This window comes from Stegodyphus dumicola, chromosome 3 (genome assembly GCF_044657685.1).
Source record: "Stegodyphus dumicola isolate Sdum_Otavi_A_Nest chromosome 3, ASM4465768v1".
NCBI classification, from domain to species: Eukaryota; Metazoa; Arthropoda; class Arachnida; order Araneae; family Eresidae; genus Stegodyphus; species Stegodyphus dumicola.
This window is the reverse complement of record NC_140770.1, coordinates 113,792,025-113,810,488: the sequence shown is the minus strand read 5'-3', so window position 1 is coordinate 113,810,488 and position 18,464 is coordinate 113,792,025. Positions and strand designations below refer to the sequence as shown.

The 18,464-nt window shown below is 29.4% G+C and overlaps 1 protein-coding gene across 1 annotated transcript in view; it reads right to left on the bottom strand.

The window, feature by feature from the left end:
• Window positions 1–1,536: 1,536 nt before the first annotated feature.
• The window catches only part of LOC118185120 (uncharacterized), a 112,229-nt gene continuing 95,301 nt past the window's right edge, over window positions 1,537–18,464 (bottom strand). The window contains exon 2 of the mRNA XM_035354923.2: window positions 1,537–11,528. Within this exon, the coding sequence (XP_035210814.1) occupies window positions 10,570–11,528 (959 nt within the window). The 3' untranslated portion in view covers window positions 1,537–10,569. The remainder of the gene's footprint in view (window positions 11,529–18,464) is intronic.

The window sequence follows — 18,464 nt, the reverse complement described above, 5'->3', positions numbered from 1 at the left end:
AATTCGAGGACAGTTCGTATAAGAAGGGAAACCTCTGCTCTTTGAATAACGTATTCTAAATATACATAGCAAATGTAGTTTTGCGTAAATATTAAAATGACTTTTATCTATCTGTCTTAAAACTGACTTTGTAACATCTGCAGGATTCAAAACTATCTGCATGAATTTATTGTGACCTGCATTGCTAAAATACTTGGAAAAAATAATTCGCTTACCCCTTTAACTACTGAAACGAATTTTAATTTCTAAGTTTCTACTGTATACATTATTTCAGTTTGATGAAACTACACTTCTGTTGCCAAGAAATCAAGTTAAGCAATATCCTATTACCTGGTTTGTTTTCCCTGTAGTGTTTTAGACCTAGGTTCTGAAAATTTTATAATATTCAAGTAGTTTTCCCTTTCTACATGGGTTCAGGGAACTAGGTGCCTTAAATTTTAAAATAGATTCGTCCACGTAGTGATTGCTTTCGTTTTTCTAACAAAGCCCAACCCTCGCAAACTGTTATCAAAAGTCACATTGAACATTCCCCTTCTAACTGTTGAGCTTTATGCCAGCCTAATACAAGAACCGCCAAATCACAATGAAGCAAACACGAACTGACATTCAGCATATGATTTCGCTTAATCAGTTGCACATTCACCTTCTTTAATTATTTATGGATTATTTGAGGTCTAAGATATAGCAGAGAGCACGACAACAACGGATGATATTCAAGTTATAGGGATGTAGGAAAGAAAATTTCTTATTAGATATTGAATGCTAATATTACTATGTATTGTTGTTGGAATACGGGTTTCTTTTAAAGAAATTATATTGTGATAGTTGATTGTAGTTTATATATGACTATTTTTGTTTGTTACGTTCTAACTCTAATGCCCTCATCTGGAAATTAAATTATCCTTATAAGTTTCTCTCTCAATATTTGGACGATAAAATTAGTTAAAAAAGAGGGTGGATATTCAAGGAATTATGGCGTTGTGAAACACATTACAATATAGTTTATCTGATGTATAACGCTGCTAATTTAACTTTGTAACCTTTAGACAACTATCTCATATCCACAAGTAATTTTGAGAGGTTTTCTAAACACATTTTTTGCCTTATGTTGATAATGAAAGTTATTTTCTGTGGTAAAATTAAAAATAAATAAAATAGGTAAGGTCATGTGACATTTTAGTAAACAATAGTTTTAACTTAGAAATAAGTAAAATCGTTTAAGCATTATTTCTTTTAATTTTTTGCCCTTAAATAAAACAAAACCCCGCATTTTAAGCCATGTATATTTTTCAAATGTATCCTATCAAACAAAGATTAAAAATAAGACTAGATTGTCTTCGATTAAAACAGACCGCAAATAATATAAATAATCAAATAGAATAGGAGAAATATCCAATTCAACGTTATTAATTGCAAATAGTTTGATAATAAATGTCATTAATTATTATATTAAAATTTATTTAAACAGAAATACAAACATAACTATATTTTATCATTTAAATATGTGCAGTTTGGTAGAAAAACACAATAAAATAATCAGATATTTATAAAATTCTACTTTATTCCAAAGCATTTATTGCATAAAATGAGCATGTAAGTACAGAAAGAAAGATTAATAGTATTGCTGAAATATAATGTAAATGCATATACAAGTAATTTATTTATGCAAATGCTGGGGAAAAGCAATGCGTATTTTCTATAGTCTTTTGAAATCCTTGTACAATGTTATTCAATGTCGAAGAATTCAGAAGAGGAAAACAAATTCAAAACATATTTTTAAACTTCAAGACAAGTTTGTAATTGGATTTCTTATGAGAAATTCATACATAGGCATTAATGTAGTTCTTACGCATTTCTTTAACTAAAAATGTATTAAATTAGGAATGTAACACAAATTTTAAAGCTTCATTACTTGCATTTTTGACATAACTAAGGCTTTAAACATATTGTAATCCCAGCATAAAAGTTTACGTAAATATTTTAAATTTAATAAATACTTCAGAATTGTACACGGATATTTTCCATATTGATCATCTTTCTTAATAACTAAGTATTTCATAGTTTTGTTTTTGGATATTCTTGAAATTAAGAATAGTAATATAAGCAGTTTAATACAAATTACACAAACAGTCTTAACTTTAGGAACAAATCCATGTTTTGGCAGTTTATTAGCCAAATAAAACAAAATTCATTAAATATTTTTTAATAAATGAATATTTTTGAAATTTGGGGTACAGGAATCACTTTTATTACATACATTCATATGTGTAATAAGTTATGAGAATTTTAACATCCTTTGAAAAATTATATTTAGTATTAGAAAGATATAATTTAAAATTATTCTTAACTGAAAAAAAAATTGAACTTCGCTGCAAAATTCTTTGCAAATGTTTCTGAATAAAAATAAAATGTAAATCAGTCTTTTCATTTCTACCTGATAGTAATTTCATTTTGGGGCTTTTAATTCACAATTAATCTAACCTGTTACGCAAGCATTCCGATTTTTGATATTTGCTATTTATTTGTGCATTTAGGATTCAAGCACATCTGTCAGCTAACGTATCACGGATACTGCACCTTTTCTTTCATGTGATAAGCAACACTTTATTTCAAGCACAGTATTTGGGAAAAAAATTGTAAAAATATTGCCGTGACTACAAAACAATGTAGAAAAAAAATTGAGGATATTAATAAAATTATTAGATTAAGGTTTGATGGATTATTTTGCTGTTACAGAGAGAAATTATTTAATAAAGATATTAATCTCTATAAGGAAATTTATACATACACAAAAATTAAAATTTAAATTAACAGTGAATAAGATAATAAGGACGACAATTATAGTTCAATTGTATTTTCATCATCCGAAATCAAGTGTACTTCGGAAAGAATTACTGTGCAGCAGAAAAAATTGCCTATGAAAAATATATCAAAAATTAATATTCACAATTTTTGAAATTTTCACATGCTGTTTTATTACCAAACATTTAATATTACTTTTTTTTAATTAGAAAGCCTCATTTTCAAATTGATTGACAAATCAAAACGATTGGTTACGTTGAATAATAATTAAAATGCATTAGTAAATACATTTTAGCAATTAACATTTATCCATGTATGATCCCGTTCCCCCCCAAAAAAATGATAATTAGATTATTTTGAGTGGAATGAATACTTCATTTGTATGAAACATCGCAAATTATAAGGCTTCTGAAAAGGAATTTATGTCAATTTCATTATAAACTAATTAAAAATTTTGTACAAAATGAACACCAATTCAGTGATCTTTTTTCCCCTGGGGAGTGAATTTAATAGGAAAATATAATAATGAATTTAATATTAATATTTATTTACTGTGCTTATTCATATCAGATAAAACTACTGTGAAAATATTAAGTTACATCAATATCCTTCTATCCGCTCAAGACCAGTATTCAAAACAATAGAGTCTTAAATTTTCTGAAAGCAATTCAATATTCTTTCACAATAATATGTTCCATAAGATTTACGTATAAAACAAAGAATGCCTGTACCTTAAATTCTCATGTAATGATGAATTTATGCACGGTTGAAATTATATGAATAGTTAAAAGCTAAATGTCAATATACCTGGGTTTTGCACATTGCCAGTCAGTACTGGTTCCGTGTTTTAGGTACTTTCTTCGGTGATAATGTAATCTAAATTCTAAAATTAAAAGCATTAACTCTTCTACCAACTTCTTTTCAAAAAACATTTTCAAACAGAGAATAATTTAAAATACTTAAAACAGAAATGTTTCATGCTGTTTGTTAGTATTCTGTATTCATAAAGCTTGAGCTTTCTTATTGTCAAAAAATATTGGCATATTATTTTAAACGGACAATTTTTTCAGGCATTAAAAAGACAATTTGTTATTATATAATTTAATCACTATGCTTATCAACTACTTAAGCATAATTTATACATTTTCCATCTACATTTCCATGCAAATCCGTATAATAAATACCTTTCAAAACCCATAAATCAAATGTAATATCACTGCCATAAAAGAAAACATATTTGATTCACATTTCTAGGGCTTATGACTTTACGCCCTTTAAAATAGTTACAAAATCTATCACTTTTTATCATCTACAAGTATATTCATCTTTGCATATCATTCATCATTTCATAATATGGCAAGAGAAGAAAAGAGTATGAACTGTTGATTGAGTTCTACTCGTAATCTTCAGTTTATTGCTTTATGATACACTTATTGCTCTAGTTCTATTATTGCTTTTTGTACAAAGTTTCAGTAATATTGCTGTTACAAGCTTCAAAGGCATCTAGAAGCTATATCTTACAGTGGAATGTCAAAATATTCTGACCTTATTTCCACAAGGATTATCTTACAATATGGATCATAATTGTGCTCGCTATCATTGCTTAGAACTTAACGTGCGCATTCTTGTATACAGTTCCGCATATTTACTTTGAACTATTAATGTACAGTATGTATATATATATAGATATAGATATAGATAGATAGATATTTATATAATATACATGCAGAATTATTGCTTTATATTTGCATAAAACTTCTTTCACCTATCTCTCCTGTAATGTAAAAATGTTTAAATAAATTTTACTACTTAAGTATGCGTTGTAATAAAATTATTGCTTTAATTATTATTGCTTTTATAAGCATCCAGCAATGCATATCAAATATTTGAGATATTTACACTCAAAGGGATCTTTTAATGCTTGATTTTGTGTTGGACAAACTCACTAGAGAAAAACCAAAATGTATAATAAATACTTATCTGTCTATACTTAAGAATTTGAAGATTTTATTTATTTATATAAAATAATTTAGTCCATTTGATGATGAAGTTTTTAATAAAGGGAATGCAAATAATTGTTTTAGTTGCTATAATGTGAGACTTTTTTCTTTTTTGATTAACATTTGAAAAAAAAAAATTTCTGATAAAAAGAAATGTTTCGCAGTTTCAAATCGTGTCGTAATGATGGAAAATAAATTAGGAATTGTTTAACTAACTGGTAATAAGCTTACGATATATGGCGAATGTTACAGTATTCATGAAGAACATAAGATAATGACTTCACTTCTGAGCATAAATTCCGAATATACAGAGATATGACAGTATTTTAGCTGCTACAATCATACCTGTAAACACTTCTTTGATCCATGGTTATCTCTAAAAAGTACAGTAAAGCATAAATTGTTTTACAAGCAATAAAAACAGATCTAAAATACTGCACAAAATAAACACTATGCGTGAAATGAATTATCTTGTACTGTAAAATGTTAAAAATGATTAGGAACATCACAGTTTCTTAAATAATAAATTCAAAATATAAAATTTGGATACATAAAAGCTTTAAAATAAATATTTTATAATATTTTTATATATGTAATTTAAAACAGTTTTGTATAACAAGTTAAAGAAAAATATCATCTAGGGAAACACAACAGAATAAACAATAATAAAACGAGATTTATCATTAAATTCATTAATGCAAATTTACATAATATTTATATAAATTTAAACTATTCAAGACAATTGCTGTAAATAATAACTAGTGCATCGAATATATGCACTTTATTAGGCATATCTCACACAGTGCGAAATATTTATTTTCTTTAATACTAATTTTTTTTCTAAGTAGGCATTCAAGCAAGCATAATACATTGACATTTGAAGTAATTTAAGCAATGAATGAACTTTCAATTTCAAAATTAGTACATTCTTTTTCTTCATGAAATTCCATTCGATTCCGACAGACTCGATTCTTCATTTTATTATCATAAAGATCAAAGAACAAAGCTTATTTGTAAGTATTAAATATCATTTAGCATAAAGTTCTTCAACAGAGAGAAACGGTAAGAAATATTTTCTGTTATTTTGTAACAACTGTCTGCTGAATTAATTATTTAGCAATTAAAATTTATTTCCTTCCAGTAAAAAGATAATTCAGTTAGATCATGTCTCCTTCCTTTTCAAAATAATAATATCAATTATTTTATATTTTTTAATAGAATTATTTGCAGATTTCATTAATTTTGAAAGAACTCACTTCGTCAGTTATTTGAAAAACTGTTGCTTAAGTAATTATGATACATCGTTCGCCTCTAATAGCCTTTACATTTTTATCAGATTTTTTTAATATCCCTGTATTTAGTTTAATGTTTATTTAACTTTAAAAATTGGACTAATTGTTTTGTTTTTCAGGTTATAATACCTAGCTAATTATTACTTTTTTGATTCTTGTATGTGAAAAGACTACTAGATTTTCTAGATTTACATGTAGTTCGATTATGACTACTCTTTTAATTTAAACTTTAAATAAATAAGTGTGTGCATATATATAATAAATTGAGCTCTTATTGCATTGCAATATAAATCCAACAAACGATGAAATTTAGCAACAAGTATTGCGTAATAAATTTAAAATCTGCAGAGCTAAATTTATAAGTCTCAAGTATTACTTTATTATCAACTACTAGCTACTGCACTTATATGTGCATTAACGAATTCCTCTCATTTGAATATAATCCCTTTTGGATTTAATCCATTTTTAAAGTTTTAAATTGAATTGAATACACATTATTTACTCTGAGTTTTGAAAGGAATTAAATAATTATCCTGGTTTTTTATTTTAGATTTTAACTATTAAAACTTTTGCACTTAGCAATTATTTCTCTTTTATTAATTAACTGATATACATGTAACAGTTAACCGCTGAGGAGATTATTGGTAGTGTCTGAAGGAAATCAATGGAGATTTCATTATGAGTTTGACTTCATGTTCAGTAAATCTTGATGCATACTTTTACATAATTTTATTTCACATTACAGAGAACCGAAAATAAATGCTTGCATATATTCATGCTCTTCGTTAAATTAACATATAACACATTTTTATAAGCATTATTAAGCACCGAACGTTTGTTTCTTATCCTAAAATGGCTTATTATTTAAAAATATATATACATATATATTTGAATATGGTATAATTTTATGCGAATAGCTATATTTTATTATCTTCTTTAAGTATTTATTTACATGTAGCTGAGAAATGACACGGCACTTTGTCTTAAAAACTACAAAACAAACTACAAAGACCGTATAAAATAAATAACAACAAATAACATTTCAAAATAAATATATCACATAATTGTTAGGTATGACTGGAATAAAAATATTTTATGCTCTAAATGTGTGTAATTTAAACACAAACTCTTCAAGTAAAAATTACTACATAGATCTTATTACATTAAGCGTGATTAAAATACTTAGGATGCATGTTAAAATTATTGCTAAAGAATTGAGTCGGATCACAGGGTCTCGATTATTTTTGAGAACCACTGGGTGTTCTCAGACTAGAAATTATTGCATATATTGCCCGGCGATTTTAGTTAATATACGTTAAATACGTGGACTGCTAGTTTTCAAGTCAGCCGTTTTGAAGAGCAAGAGTGGATCAATGATTGTTTAGTAAAAATTCATTTTCTTACTGAAAGACATCATTTGTTGAAGAGTCTAACAATTTCCATATATATATATATATATGCATATTTACATGTTTTACAGATGAATAAGTAGTCAAACTAGTATGAGGAAATAAGTGAAGAAAAAATGTATTCACAATATTCGAGCTGCATTACGAAACTCCGTTAAATTAAATTATCTGTACTGTTAGTTCATTCTTTAAATATATCGCGCGTATTTTTTACACTATTTACATTTCGAAGTTGCTTATTATTAAGAAGGTGTCAAATGCGAATAAAATGAAATAATTTTGCGAGAAGATAAATATATAAATATTTCAAATAAAACTATCTGAGTAAAGTTACATTTACGAAATGCATATTATTTATTTTACTTTTCAAATCACTTAATCATGAATCTGAAGATAATTAGGACAGCTGAATCTGAATATAATCTGAACATAATTAGGATAATCATGAATCTGAAGATAATTAAGAAATACAGCAGGAAAATTTTAATTCATATTTTCTAGGATATATATTACAATTGGTTTAAAAATAAGTGGCAAGAAAAGTTAATATTTAAAAGAAATTTTAATTCGGGAAATAAATTGAAAGGTTTTTATCTAAGAAAACAAATACTGTTCTTGCATTAAGTTTTATCTCGATTGTTATGTTTATTTTTCCGTGTTTATTAAATGCTAAAAGTATTTACATGTGCATTAGAGAAACTATGTTTCTTACAGAATATTTTAGAGATAATAATTTTTACTCTTAACTTATATGTTATTTTAAGCGTATAAGATGTATTTTGCTCAAATGGCAGTATAAAAATCAAATGAGGAATATTTAACGATTTTTCATGTAATAGTGATAAGAAAAGTGATTATGTGATGAAATGTTGTTAATGACACGACTGCAGTTTTTTCTTAAATTATGGTTAAATATAAGTTTTATATAGTTAAAATCGATATTAAATCTAGCACAAATTTGAAAAAAAATCGCAACACATTTAGAAGAAAATTAATTAGTCGTCATTTTTCAAGACAAAAAAATTATATATTTTTATCTACTAAAGAAACGAAATTATTTTAACACTAAATTTAAAATTTGTAATTAAACTTCTATTTCAAATTGAACAAATATTGTTTTTTCAACATTAGTTTACATATTTGCAGCCATTAATGTTCCTTTATTTAAAGTAAATTTAGAACATTTTAAACACGTCCTGAATAATCAATTAAAACTCTTGTTTAATGGATTCATCATATAATACATCTATTACGTAGAGAATTTATTTACCCTCTCATTGTCTAGCGCCTGAGTTCATATTGTCTACACGATAGAGATATTTTAAGTGAACACAAATATTAATTTTTAACAGTTTTGCAAAATGGAAATTTTATTTCAGATTCATGATATTCAGCACATTTAATCAGTCATTTGTGCTATTGGTTTACTTTAAATTATTTACTATTTGTACTTTTAAGCTATAAAATTTCTTTTTATGAAATAATGTCATATGTAATTATAATTATAATGTATAAATTTCTTTCCAAAGCTTCAAAACATTTTTATCTTTATTAAAGTAATTTCATTGATAAAATTAAAATATGGTAATGGCAATGTTGTTATATAGGAAAAACTATTTAGTACTTGTTTTAAACTTTTGCTTTTTTTTAAACGAAAAATTTAACTTAGTTTAAAAATTACCCTGAATTTACAATAAAATATTAACCTACAATAAGGAATATTTGCCTACTGCAAGCCTTATAAATGAAAGAAAGTAAAAGTATGAAAACTAAGTTCATGGTCAGCTTACTAATTTTAAATTATAAGATAATGCTTTCTTGTTACGAAGTCATCCTTTCTGAATCTGTGCGTAATGCATATCCTTTAAATAATTACTTCACGTATACTTAGTAAAATAAATCATTATAAACATAAATTTTTCACTAATAACTGTGCTTCTTGATCTTCATATATTGACACATTATTCAAAGTAATAAAATTCATCCTGAAATATAAATATAGCTCAGAACACATGCAATTTTTTCATAAAAGTACCCGCTATAAAATAGTAAATCCTTTTCCAAACATCACACATCGCATGTATTTTTACATTCCACAGTTTGCATACGTATTGGCGTTTTGTGCTAATTACGTTTCAGAAAAGTAGTATTTGTCTATTCTACAAGTACTCAAATTTCAAGGAAGCAAAAATACAGTTCTTTCGTTGTGACTATACATTTCGTATTAAGTTTCAGTTTGTTAGTTCACAAACCTTAATCCAGTAGGTTTTGTCAGAATTATTGTTTTCCAATATATGAATTTTTTGAAAAGCAAATAAATGCGGGACAAGTAATAATTTCTTTCCAACTCAAATGTGTTGGATAAAAGTGTTAGTGCTCTTATACATATCAGACAATCCACATCCCAGGCATGAATGGAATAGTCATTGTTCTAGCAAATAAATTATTAAAAAATTCTAAAATCTGAACTCCTTATATATGAAAATTGTAATTTTAAAAGTTACAATTTAAAGAAAAAAACTTTTTTATACATTTAAATAATTTGGAGTCATCTCTATGTATAGTGGCTCTATTTTGGATTAAAAGTTCATTAAAACCAATAAGATGTGTCTCACTAACTCTCTAATACAGATCTATAAAGATTTTCCAATTTCATATAAAATTTAGAATACATTGAATGGACTGGGAAAATTTGCTAATTAACAATGATGAAAAAATTCATTATTATGTAAATAGTGGGCAAAAGTTCGATTACTTCATCATGAGAAAATTAACATAGTATTTGCACTTAGCTTATTACTAAAATTATTTTATGTAACAGTACGAAACCCTCTTGTTATATTGACCCTAATTTTAAATTCTTTAATTTATTTGCTTTAGATCCGCTCAGAATTTTTTATATTTGTTTAACCGAAATTCTAAATTAAATTTTAAACGGAACGCATTTCTAAATGGCGAAAAAAATTTCAAGATTTTTTTTAAGCACATTCATGTTACCAAAGATGTTGTTATCTAATACGATAAATTTACTAAACTGTTGCCTGATGCTAACAAATGAATTAGTCCTCAAGGAGTTTGTGATGTACCGATTTCCATGAGATCGGACGAATTGTCGCTGTTGTCAAAAACGTGATGGCACGTCGAAGATGTTTCATTCACTGAGTCTTTGGAACCCTCCTTGAAGCAGGAAGATTCGTAATGCTTGTTGAGGTAGGACTTGAGCGCAAAAGACTTGTTGCACCGGGTACACGCGTAATGTTTGAAGGCAGAGTGCGTCTGCATGTGGGCCCTCAAGTTGGATCTGTCAGCAAAAGCTTTACCGCAATGGGCACAGCCAAACGGCTTCTCACCCGTATGCGAGCGCATGTGGCCCTGCAGCAGCCAGGGCCTAGAGAAGGCCTTGCCGCAGACAGCGCACTTGTGGCTCAAATTGTGGGTGAGAAGGTGCATGGCCAAGGCCGGCATGCTCACGTATACCTTACCGCACGTCTCACATTTCTTGGCCTGTTGCGAGTCCGGACTACGGTGGGTCTGCTTATGCCGAGACAGATTGGAGGATGTAGCATAATGTTTGCCACATTCTCCGCAGGTATAACGTGGTCTGTCAGCTAAAGCACCTCCTGTTGACCCTAAATTGTCTTCCTGTTTAGGATTCTTCCTCCTTCTTGATCTCCCATCAGTAATAAAAAATGCTTCATAAGTGTAACCAACAGTTACTCCACTAGGTGACGTTGGCGCTGGAGGGCTTGCATCAGATTCCAGCCGATTGTACAGGAAATGGGGAGTAGTCACGGTTCTTGTATCATCGCTGCTGACATCGCTCGTGCTTGCGTCACTAAGGCTACCGGAAGGGCTTGGGCCCGATCTCTCCAAAGCGATAACATGGTGCTTAGTTGCTTGCGGAGGAGAATTGTCAGGCTCCGACGACTTGATTTCAATCCCACCAACGATCTCATCACCCACAACCTTATCGATGTAGACGTAATCTCTGGAGGATTCAGGGGAGGACAAGTCATACACATAACCTGCAACAATAATATATAACATATTTTACAAAAATTAATCCTTGAAAAATAATTAAATTTTAACATATACGATATAATTTTAACATATACTCGTATATAAGAACTATTATCATCGCCTGTTTCGAATAACAATGCTCATGAGGAAACAAGAAATTTTATACTGTTTCTGCGTGCATGTTCTGTGCACTTTTTCTACTCACATAAATGAGATAAAAAATATTTCATAAAATGCAAATCATTTCTCTTCATTTTTGGTGATTCTGGAATTACAACTAGGCACTAAGGAATAAATTTATGTTCAACGAAATATGCATAAGTCTGACTTTAATAAAATCGACTGCTGCAAATAGTTTTTATTGCAATATAATGATCAAATTCTAGAAAAAACGTGCTTAATACATCCATAGCAATAGTCGAGGCTTATTATTAAAAAGAATTTATTTTATCCAATATTAATTCCATTAAATATTTTGGATGTAATCGAACACACAATATTTAATTCTGTAGTGTTGTTTCATTTATTATAGTTAAAATGTAAAACATGTGTAATTCATTTCTACGTACGAAAACTTTCCCTTGACTGCCAATAGTGGATGTGATGAGTTCTTGATATATATAGATATACATAGATAGCTAGATATATAAGTAGATGAGGACGCAATTAATCTAGTTAAAACTAGTACAGATAGGTAATCGTAGCAGCAATAATTGTTGTTGGTTGTACTGGCAGCAATAATTGCTGTTGGCTGACATTATGCCAAAACTATCTTGTTCCTTATTCTGTACCTTTTCCTTATGTATTTAAGGAAAAGGTACAGAATAACCTTTCCTTAAATTCTAATGGAAACATTTGATTCTCTAAACAGTATAGTAATTAATGAAACTTGGCTGACGAAATCAAAGAAGTGGGTTCGACTTCTCCTCTTCTTGCGGATATAATATCAGTCTATCGTCTATGGTGCGCTTTGCGCAAACAATGTCAGTGATGGAGATGGCTAAAGGATTGATAGATTACGAACAAATACATTCAAGCAAGTGTCATTGAGGGAGGTAGAACTATTTATGAAACTCACTATCTACTTCAGAAAACAAAGGTACCATCTGTTTTTGTGTATTTTAAACGAAACTCTATAATAAACTAATACATATTAGTTTTTGGCTAGTATACCTATTTCATAATTAGATAGATCATAGTTAGCATAGCTATTTTTAGTTATCTTTCTTAATCAGCAAAGATTTCATTAGCTTTATATACTAGATATACTTTTAGCAGACATAGTCCAGGCATTTTAAATCTTTTTCGAAATTGGTTCCCTAAATTTTAAAAAAGTGGTTCCCTGAGCTAATTCATTCATATATATATATTTTCTAAGAAGCTATAGATGATAGAATATAGGTTTGAAATCATGTTTTATTCTTAGTATCCGAAGTGTTAAAACTGCAAAATAAACATACAGCATTTTTATTAAGTACTTGGCATATAGTAAAAATAATAACTAATCAGAAAGCAAGTGAAAACACTCCAATATTCATTAATAAATTCCGAAATTGGCTTTTCTAAATATCGATGAGTGGTTTTCACAAACACAGTGACTTTTCCACTTTCAACACATAAACCACTACTGCTTTTTGTAACACCTATTTATCTCACACGTGCTGCGACTTTTGACTTAAGGCAGAGCAGATTTTAAGAGGCCGTAAAGAGTGTGTGTGCTACCCAAGAGGCTATCAAACGCACCCTCTTCCTTGAGTGATAAAACTAAGACGGAAAGTAGCAAATTCGGTTGAATTTCTTGCGGAAATGTTGGCGTTTGAAAACTAAAATAGAAAACGTTTTCACGAAGATAAATAGAATTACATGGTTTTGATACATCGAAGTTTATAATCATACTTGTACATGTTCTCACGCAAGAGAAGTTTCTACCAATGTAATGCAACCCAATTTTTGCAGTTTATAGACAAACTTAATCTTATTTTTTTTATTTACTATTATATCCTTAATTCTGTTTCAGGATTAAATTCTTTTTAACTGTAAAGCTATGTAATCAGATCAGTTAACCTCCTTATAATATTTTTTTAGGCGCTATGTGCCAGTGATGAAAGTACAGTGACACCTCAATATACCTCCGCTTTGGTGTACGTCCAACATTGTACACGTCCTGTTTGGATGCAAAAGCTATTGTGTGACACATAATATCTCTTTGGAGAAAGTACTCAATTTTGATGAGTCACGACTGCGAACAATACAATTATTTACTTCTTTCGAAACAATGTTATAACTACCCATGAGCTTTAGTACGCATCTTGGTGCTATTCAGTGTACTACTTGCGGTACTCTGAATTAAGTGATTATCTGTCTATTCGCTGACATTTTTTGAAAGTTAATCTGCAATGAGTTTTAGAAAAATGAATGGGAAAGTGAAGGAAAGAAAAAAAATTGTTAGAATCTCCATGGTATAAGGTATTTATCCCGCCTTCTTGGCATACCTTCGTAGTGTGATGGTCTGCACGTTGGGTGCGTATTTCCAGAGGTCCTTGGTTCGATTCCCGGCGAAGGAGTTGCATATTTTTCAACTTGCCTGCTTCCAAAAATACCTAATGTCTCTACACATGGAGTTGAAAAAGGAGATTGTTGAAAAGTATGAAGATGGCATGCGTATCTGGGACTTGGTCATTGCATACCGTATCCCGATTGTGATGGTGTCTTTTTCAAAAACAAAGATGCTTTTAAATCTGCTAACATTGCAGAGGAGTGTGAAACTGATTATTAAGCAACGATCTGAGACGTTGAAGTTTGTTGAAAATGACATCTCGATAGTAGGAAAACATTTATGTGTAGTATCATGCACAGTTGCTTCATTTATGGACAATATATATTTTGCTCGCTACGTTTGTATGTTAGTATTAAACGGTGTTATAATAATCACAATGAGATTTTTATAAGAAAGCATAATTTTCCCTATTTGACAAGCTTGTTTAGTACGTGTCCAAGGATCTGAAACGGATTAGTGACGTATACCAAGGTATCACTGCAGTAAATGATTGCATATGAGTTTTGTTTTTTCTATCATTATACAGCTTTTGTGTTTTGTAATACAGGCTATAGTTAGAACAGAAGAAAGTAAGGATACGTTGGAATTATGCTGCATCAAAAATATACAGCCAACTTCCGTTTATCCGTACTAAGATTAACCAAACTGCGCGTATCAACCGCTGTCTCCATAAGAAAAGTTAAGAAATGGTTTTGGGGGAACAATGGAAACATTACTATCACCGACCATAAGGGTAAATATGCTATGCAACACTATCTACAGGAGGGAGAAAAAAGAAGAAGAATAGAGCTTGGAATAAGTTTTTTTTGTCTGAGAATTTTTCTGAACATTTGTTCAAGCTGTCTTCAAAATTTGTTTTTTTCATATTGTTTCTAATGATGTCCGTTCTTGCATTATTTAAACTGTGTCGTTTTTGTTGCGGTTGCTAATTTTTTAGGACTATATAATTTTTTTTCTATTGTTAAAAACTAAAGGTAAATTGTTAACAGCATTTTTCTTTTCAGTAAAACATAGGTTATTTCTTTTCTTTGAATTTTTAACCTGTAGAGTCACTACGACTTTTTGAAGCAGGAGATGTGAAAAATGTGCAACACCCTCGCCAGAATAGAACTTGGACCACTCGAATACGCTTCAAGTGTGCTACTGTTATACAATGAAGGGCATTCTGGAAGGAGAGAGAAAATACTTTATATACTCCCCTTTTAAAGGGAGACTGGGGATTAAGGGACTCAATTACCATATCCTGGGTAGTGACAAATTACACCATTATTTAGTTCAGGTGCTACTCTAAAATTATTAGGATTTTTTTAAGCTGGAGACGTCAAACATATGCAGTACCCTCACCGGGATTCAAACACGGACTTCTCGAATACGTGCCGAATCTGCTACCGTTGGCACGAAGACATACTGCAGGGAAGGAGAAAATACCTTATGAAGTGTCGTCTAATTAATCGCGAGTATTTTCCAAGTACTGCCCTAATTATTAATATGACTGGTTAATGGAACCTGCTTTGGAATAAGCGAAACATATCTGATGATATAATTCTCATCTAATGACCGAAATGACTGTAAGAAAATTTTAACTTATGCAAAACCACAACTAGTTAAACCTTGTTTTTTTAAAAAAAATCCCATTTCATTTGTAGTTAGTTTTATTTCGCTCAGAGAATTGTGTGAGAGAAAAAGTATGCATAACATTCTTTTTGGGGTGTTTTCATATTATTTTGCCATTTTTAATTCGAATGAAAAATGTCTATATTTTCAATATTTGCAAACTATGTTTTCTTTGATTTCAGCTAATTCAAACTGAAAATTTTTGATAATCAAAGTCAGGAAAAAGAAATTGTTGGTTTGCTACCTGAATATCAGAGCTTCAGTAGATGTCAGGTGTAAATGCTAATGTCGCGGGATATAGTATCCTAAATACTGCACAAAAGAAACGGAGCTATTTACCGTTCATCTTTGTGACAATAGCATTAATTAAAATAACATGAAACTCTTATTAATCTACCTAAAATATTTTTGTCTTCTTTGGAAACAGTTTTCACTAATTTTAAAATGATATAAATAACTAGCGGCGGCCTTTCGTAAAATTTAGGTGCGGATCTTGAGTATATCTAAATACCAGTTTTCCGCGTCTCCTGTATTGAACTTTGAAGAACTCTACTACCTACTGTAAATCCACACATACATATATGAACATGTACACATAGATATATGACCATGTACTTGGATAAATGACCATGTACATGAATATATGTATATGTAAAGCAGTATGTATCAAAATTAATAGTAAAAATAATAGTTGAAAACATCTGCTATTTATAAATTACCACTATCTTATTAAATCTGTTATAAACTGCTAGCCAAGGATTTAGTAAGTTAAATGAGTAATGAATTTACTAAATTTAAAACTTGGTATACAACAGTAAATCGGAGTTTGCGGAAAACAAGATACGTTCTAAAAATGCATAAAAGGTAACACTATACTTGCAAAAATCGTAAAGGTTAAATGGCTGCAAAAGCAGCATTACGTAAAAATGACTGTAAATCTCTGATTATTTTAGGAAAACTTTTGTTAGATTACATTAATAAATGAGCTTTCGAAAATATACACAATATATAAAGGATAAAAAAGAAAAAACGTAGTTCTACAAAAAGTTGAAAGACCATATGATTGTGCTCTGCGAAATGTAAAAAGGCCATATGTTTGTGAAAATGAAAGTACCACATAAAGGACGCAAAAATACTTCAGAATAATGATTCTCTTCTCTTTCGTTTATTTGCAAAAAAACACCAAGTTATTGGATTCTTGAAAAAGATTCAAGTGCCTCGAAAAACAGCAGAATGTTTTGAACAAGATAAGGAACCCTGTTTTTTTTACTTTTAATAGTCTCAATATTCTACCTAAACAATAACATGTTTTTTCCTTCTTTTAATTATAGCTGAAATGATTTAATTTCATTTACGGTTACATTAGATATATTTTTATAAAACGCAAAATGCTCATTGTAATACTGAATAAACTTTAAACAATAAAATACAATAAACTGCACATAATCGCAGCATATTCGAAAGAGCAAATTCGATGTACGAAACTTCAAAGTGGTTACAAATATATATGCGTACTGATGATATCAGTGATTCATTGTTATCTTAAATTGCCTACAAATGAGGCAAAGAAATGCTTTATTTTTAAGCAAAAAACTCTTAATATCTGAAAGATAGTTCTCCACGTTTAATTTTTCAACGTATATTTTATGTTATCATTCCCTGGACTATGATAAGACCTTTTACAGAATCAACAATAGTATTTCCTTTCTGATGCAAAATTAATGGTGAAGATGAATCAGTATTTAAATGGTTACTTGGTTTGATGCTCAGTCCCATCTGTGGACGTTATTATTGAAGATTACATGGCTACAAAATATCAAGTCGCTTGTCGATAAACCGGGGCGGAGAATTAGTTTGCGAATTATCTGAGTCCTGTATATGAAAGTTAAGTTTATTTACTATGGAACGATAAAAAATATTGCCATCAGCTTAAAACAAACTGTTTGAGGAAAATATGAAAATGAAAAAATTTTCGGGTAATAACAGCAGTGATAGCAGGTGATGTCTTCGTAATTTGGAAGTTGCTTTTATTTATAGCATTCTGTATCTTCATTGTTTTAAATCGGAAGTTATAAACATTGTTGAAGCAGCTGTTAAAATTAATTTCCTCAGTCGTAAAAAAAGGCCAAGCGTACAGCAATTAATGTTCTCTTTCATAGACTTATCGGAAATGAAAGCATAAACAAAACAGATCCAAACAACTAAGAACAGATACAGCAGATGCATCGTGAATTGAGAAATAACAATTTAACTCAATACCTTTCACTCTTGCAAGTATTATTCTTTAATTCTGTTTATAAGTCAACGTCTACAGTTCTGATATTTATGTTATCCCGTTATTTAAAGTGTATTCTTTTTTAACTGAATTTCAATTTTATTTACTCAAATAAAATGAACTTATTATCCAGATTTAACTTCTTGAAAATGAAAGTAGATAGCTATAGTATTTTCTGTTTATCACTATCTTCACTTCTGCGTTTTTAACTGTCCTCCATTCAATCGCGATTTATAGTTCTCCGTTGGCAATCACGAATTATAGTTCACCACGGCTTATAGTTCGCCATAGTATCAATTTAAATATACTTAATTAATTGCAATTATAGTAAGCTTTTACTAATTTTAATTGCATTATAGCCAAGTTAATTTTCTTGATTTTTTTAACTGCCCTTCATAGAAAAATCACTTTTATTCAAGCAAAATGATTAATTCGTTGTATTTTCAAGCCATGTTCTATAAAAAACCAATTAACGGGATCAAAAAATTTTATTAA